The sequence below is a fragment of the Lycium ferocissimum genome, chromosome 9 (genome assembly GCF_029784015.1).
Source record: "Lycium ferocissimum isolate CSIRO_LF1 chromosome 9, AGI_CSIRO_Lferr_CH_V1, whole genome shotgun sequence".
Classification (NCBI taxonomy): Eukaryota; Viridiplantae; Streptophyta; class Magnoliopsida; order Solanales; family Solanaceae; genus Lycium; species Lycium ferocissimum.
The window spans coordinates 52,227,790-52,234,202 of NC_081350.1; the positions used below are offsets into that span (position 1 = coordinate 52,227,790).

The window sequence follows — 6,413 nt, forward strand, 5'->3', positions numbered from 1 at the left end:
GCTAGAGGCCAAACTAAAGGCTGAGTTGTCCCTATCCATTGTCACATGATGCTCACATGCTCCTCAATATATATATACACAACATGTTACAATGCTAAACCTAACACTTGCAAATCTGAAAAACTTATTTTTCTCAAGTGCTAGCCGCCACTGCTCTCTAAGTCTTGTCAAGCACAAAGCTACTACAAACTCAAGGATCAGATCCCCAAACTGAAGATGTCTTGAGTCGTTAGGTTTGTTGAGTCTTTGTCTTTTTGTCCTTTACTTGTAATCCCCCTCTACTTTCAAGAAGTGTCATTGTAGGGCAGATTTCCGCTTTTGTTGTTTTGGTTTTTCTTGGCTAGAGTTAGTCAAGAGTTGTAGCTTTGCAATAGAGCTATTGTAAATGGCTTATAATAGAGTTATTGTAAAGGGTGAGGGATTAAGAGTTTAATTCCTAGGTTGCAAGAGTTATAATCTGAAGTTGCTTTGTTAGTGAAGTTGAAATCCTACTCCGGTAGGTCGTGATTTTTAATCCCTTGAGCAAGGAGTTTTTCACGTAAACATCTTGTGCAAATTTACTTTCTGTCTTTTATCAGAAGGAACAGATAGAGAACCTGGTTCTCTATACTGTTTGGTGGACTCATAGTTTACATCGAATGTGACACCCCCAACCAAGAAAAGAAACATATCGCGTAGAGCACATCAACTTGCACCATCTAAAACAGCGGTGCCTATGGTGTCGGTGCTTGACTGGAGAGTTCAGCGAGAAGGTATGCAGAGGGAAAAAGGCTCGAGAAAGCATCCATGGAAGGGGGAATATCTAAAGAAGTGTTAGCGAGGAGACCATCCTGTCATAACGGTAGGATATTGCTTCATTCATGGTGAATGAAACAATTATAGAGACAAATATACCACTGAATTTTAAACTTCAGAAACATTGAATTACTAACATAATGCCAAAAAAGGAAATATAGCATATAACACAACTATACAGACGAATCTCAGGTTTATTTAAGTTAATTCCTGCAGCGCCAAAGGCAAATTAAGAGGGAAAATATAAAAGAAAAGCAGTGGCTAAGTTCCCATAGAACATATGTACATATGTACCATTTTACAAGAATTTTTCGATGGAGGTCGTCAACGTTGATTTGGGGACTGCACCAATGACTGTATCTTTCTTCTCTCCGTCCTTGAAAATCATGACGGTTGGGATACTTCGAATCCCATATTTGCTCGCGATGGTAGGACTTTCATCCGTATTCACCTTGAAGAATTTAAACTTGCCAGCAAACTCCTGTGATAGTTCATCAATAACGGGGTGAATCATTCGGCATGGACCACACCATGGAGCCCAAAATTCAACCAGAACAGGTACATCGGACCCCATTACGAGAGACTCCCAGGTTTGATCATTAACACCAGGCACTGCATTTTCCAATAACCATGTTAAATAGAGAGAGGAGCTGATAAGATGATGGAGATGTTGCTAAAGCAATGGTTTTAGCAGCCTAATACAGTCAAACCTCTATATAACAATATTTCACTATAACAACCATGTTTTTTGTGGAATAACTCTTTCATGTTATGTTATATTATATGTTCTCTGCAACAACATTTCGCTATAGCAGCTAAAAATATTAGGATAAACGATGCCTTTATAAAGGGGTTTAACTGTATCATATGTGTTCTGCTTCATGCTAACACCTCAGCAACGGAAAATTAAAACAAGAGACTGATGCATATATTTGTTTTTACTCCTTGTAATTAGTCAGAGCGCTAGAGTTGAAGATTTGACAACACAAAATTTCATTTTTCTAACTAGCATGATTCATATTACAAGTGCAACGCCTACATTCACACACAAGAAAAAAAACATAAGTCAAGCCATACTGATTCCTAAGATCTGAAAATAGCTACAAAATGTCAAGGAGAAAGCGGAAATTAGAACCTATATGCAGATAATTGCTTTTACAAGAATAGTAATGTAACTCATAGGAGTTCGAATATTTAACAGAAAATGAAGTTCAAAATAGTACTAGCTTGGTTTACCATTACAAGAATAGTAATGTAACTCATAGGTTTACCAGCCTTTAAACTCTCCACTATGGTACACATTCCACTATGATGGATTTACTTCAATTCTTTCACAAGCATCAAGTAATTCTAGTTGTCTTTGCACTCCTCACTTTGATTTCCACACTGTTTCTAAAAAACTTGATTTACTCTTTAATGTACAGTTGAATATTCAACTGGAATATCCTGGAACTGATTTTTCATCAAAGATTGTATGACTATCTGGTAAATAAATGACAATTGCAGTTGTATATGACTGAATCTCTGTGAATCGTGACAACAAGGCCACTCTGCCACACGTATGGATGTAGTGTTAATATAAGTACTTCCTCTGTCCTAATTTATGTGAAGTGATTTGGATGACAAGAATCAAAACATTTAACTTTGACTATGAATTCGGGTATAAATTCTTCAAATTTTCAAAAAAAAATAAAAAAATTACATATTTGAAAACTACATGAAAAAATACCATAAACTTATGCTAATAATTCAAAATATTTTTAAGATTTTTAAAAATTGTAGTACAAAAAACTTGTTCGACTCACCCAAACAGACACAGTAACACCTTCACATAAAATAGGACAGGGGAAGTACTACTCCCTCCATCTTAAGTTGTTTGAAGGTTGACCAGTTTGGGGAGTCAAAAAGCTATTTCTTTGACTTACTTTTAAACACAGATTCTTCGAGTATTTTGAAAATAAAATTAAGTCAAAGAAAAAACTGTTTGACTCCCCAAACTGGTCAACCTTCAAACAAATTGGGATGGAGGGAGTAATAACAATAAATTTCGGACCTAGTAAATCAAATAAATTATGCTAGAATCCCCAACTCGAACTCATAAAATTCAAATCCTGACTATCTTTGCTGCATTTTAGCATTTTACTGTCATAATTTAAGCTTAAAAAAGGCCCAAACATGATCTCAAACTATAAGCAAGTAGTAAGATTAAAAAGAAGGACAAGAAATAAATACCTAGAAGATGAGCTTAGTAACACTGATGAACGAGTCAACTGGATCTTATTAAGGCCTTTGAACACGAGAATCTAATAGAGAAGAGAGCCTAAGCTTTTGTGCATACTCAATATATGTCTTAAAATTTGTAAAGAAATGGATCTTGGCTTAACTCCAACCCAAAAGCTAGCTCATGAGGAGAGGACTGCCCAAGCCATATTAAAGAGACTACCTATCCCGGATGTGGGACTCTTAATATAATTACTTCATTAAATATTTATAAATAATTAATTTTGAAGCAGTTACTATGGTATATTTTGCCTATGCTCTGACACTTGTAATTGTGTAAAGGGCAGCCTGGTGCACTAAGCTCCCACTATGCGCGGGGTCCAGGAAAAGGCCGGACTACAAGGGTCTTTTGTACGCAGCCTTACCCTCCATTTCTGCAAGAGGCTGTTTTCACGGCTTGAACTTCTAATTGTGTGTTTAAGCATTTGTTTTACCAAATTTAAGCTTAAAAAGGCCCAAACATCTCAAAAGCAAGCAGGAGTTGATAAATAGTATTACTATACTAAATTAAATAGGACAGGATATAAACACCTAGAACGGCAGTATCCTGAGCCTCACACACAATTCCTCCTTCTCTACGACTACCAGATTTCGAAAATGACCTCAAGGACACTGGTGAACGAGTCGACTGTATCTTCTTAAGGCCTTTGAATACAGAAAATCAAATAGAGGACCAACGACCAGAGAGAGAAAAAAACATTTAATTTTGACTATAAATTCAGATACAGATTCTACAATTTTTAAAAAAATAACATTTACATATTTGAAAACTACACAAAAAGTAATACAAGTCAATACAACTAATGATTCAAACTAGTGTTAAAAAATTGAAGAAATTAAAATCAAAGAAAAAACAATCTGACTCCACCAAACCAAACAGTAACACCTTCACATAAAATAGGACGAGCAAGTACTAAAATAATAGTAATAATAATCATAAGTTTCGTACCTAGTAAATCAAATAAACCGCGCTGTAATATCTAACTCGAACTCATAAAGTTTAAATCCTGAATTACCTCTGCTTTGCCACTTGTAATTACGTGTTTAAGCATTTCTTTTTCAAAATTTAAGCTTAAAAAAGAATCAAATATTGTGATTAAAAATGAGTACAGGAAATAAGCACCTAGAACAGCAGTATCCTGAGCCTCACAGACAATTCCTCCTCTTCTACGAGTAACAGATTTAGCAAATGACCTCAAGGACACTGATGAACGAGTCGACTGTATCTTATTAAGGCCTTCGAATGCAGAAAATCTAATAGAAGACTGGCGACCGGAGAGCGAAAAACCGCCAACCGGAGCCAATGATGCCGATACGGTGGCGCGTGGGACTGCAATAGTTTCAAGCAAACCAGCCATGGTAGAGTTGGATAACACAGGTGATCTTGTGGCTGAGTAGAGTTTGTTTGGTTTTCAAGCTTTTCGTTTGGGTGAGACACTTGATAAAATGGATAAGGTAATGAATGTGTGTTTCTTGATGATTGGATGAGGATAGTTAGTGTTCAGTAGGTCCCGTGTCAGGAACTTCTAACCCGAGATAAGAATATTTTTGGGGGCAAGTCTATCAAAAATAATTACATTTGCTAGTCAATTGTACAAAAAGTATAAGAGTATACTATTTTGTATAGTATACTATTTTGTATCACAAAATATATATTTTAGGTATATCATAAATTAATATATATATATATACCTAAAATAAATTAATATATATATATATATATATATATATACACTATTATTTTGGTGGATGGCTATATATGTTAATTTTACAATTTTTTTGGACGATCAACCGATCGTTTTTTACTACTCTTTCGGAAAAGTTTTAGGGATGTACGAGAAATAGAAAATATTTACCACACTTAGCCGTAAAATGGATGAGGTGATGAATGTGTGTTTGTTGATGCTTGGATGAGAAGTTAGTGTCGGCCAACTTCACGTGTCTCTCTCATTTAATGACCGCTGACCGCCGCTCAAGATTTTTAGTCTTTATTCGGACTTCCTGAAAAAAATGGGATCACTTCTTATGGACTCGCTGAGAATGATTCTGATATAGTTCATGGTCCATTAGATGTAGAAGACGCTTTGGTGGGATCTTCATGGACAGAAAAAGATTGCAGTCAGTTTGATAATGATCGAGTGATATTGCTTCTTCTGTCCGAACCGAGGAATCCCTTAGATATGATGCAAAAGGGCTCTTGTTCTATCCTAGATCAGAGATTTCTCTATGAAAAATATGAATCGGAGTTTGAAGAAGGGGAGGGAGAAGGAGCCCTTGACTCGCAGGAGGATTTATTCAATCACATAGTTTGGGCTCCAAGAATATGACGCCCTTGGGGTTTTCTATTTGATTGTATCAAAAGGCAGAGGCGGATCCAGGATTTAAATTCTAGGGGGTTCAAGATTTAGATTTTAAGTATTAAACCAATTATATTTTTTAGGTTATGGGTTCATATCTACTATTTATTACAATTTTAATAATTTTTACACATAAATTTACGCTCCGCGTCAAAAATTGGGGGTTCAATTGAACCCCAACTTACCATGCTAGATATGCCCCTGTCAAAAGGCCTAATGAATTGGGATTTCCCTATTGGTCCAGTTCATTTCGAGGCAAACAGATCATTTATGATGAAGAGTATGCGCTTCAAGAGAATGATTCGGGGTTTTTGTAGTGTGGAACCATGCAGCACGAGACACAAGATAGATTTTCCAAAGAATAAGGCCTTTTTCGAATAAGCTGATTCATTTGGGACCTTGCAGATCCACTCTTTTTCCTATTCAGTACTTCTAACCTGAGATAAGACTCATTTTTTGGGCAAGTTATACATTTGGCAATTTGATAAAAAATAATTACATTCGCTAGTCAATTATCAACAAGTATAGGAGTACACTATTTTATGTATATCATATGTTACTATACGAAAAATATATATTTGCTGGCTATTATTTTGGTGGACGACTATTTATATTCATTTTTCATTTTTTTTTTGGATGATCAACCACCTTTTTTACTTGTAATTTTTACTTGGCATAACTTACTCATGTTAGTTTATTATGCGAACATAACTATACTTTTTAATAATTAATTTTAGCCTCTCATATAATATCATATTTTTACAACTTAACCGTTCCACTTTTTTCAAACCACTCCCCACATCCCTATTTTAAAAAAAATACACACGTTTCTCTCTTCCATTTTCCCCAAATACACTTATGAAACTCCCAAAGTCTCCCTAACTTATGCCTTATGGGCAAATTGATATAATCGATTTGGTTCACATAACTTCTTTTTTCCTTCCGTATTATACTACTCATTAATTTGCCCATTAGAGTCCC

General features: G+C 35.4%; 1 protein-coding gene across 2 annotated transcripts; it reads right to left on the reverse strand.

Annotated features, from left to right (window-relative positions):
• Positions 1-936: 936 nt before the first annotated feature.
• LOC132031245 (thioredoxin M4, chloroplastic-like) lies at positions 937-4,511 on the reverse strand. Of its 2 annotated transcripts, none has more exons than XM_059421124.1 (2): positions 4,199-4,511; positions 937-1,407 (listed from the first exon to the last, which is right to left on the reverse strand). In XM_059421124.1, the coding sequence occupies exons 1-2, from the start codon at positions 4,431-4,433 to the stop codon at positions 1,094-1,096; spliced, it is 549 nt and encodes a 182-aa protein (XP_059277107.1). In that variant the 5' UTR covers positions 4,434-4,511; the 3' UTR covers positions 937-1,093. The 2 variants fall into 2 exon arrangements, with proteins under 2 accessions (XP_059277107.1, XP_059277108.1); XM_059421125.1 differs by lacking the exon at positions 4,199-4,511 and adding an exon at positions 3,607-3,739.
• Positions 4,512-6,413: the final 1,902 nt, after the last annotated feature.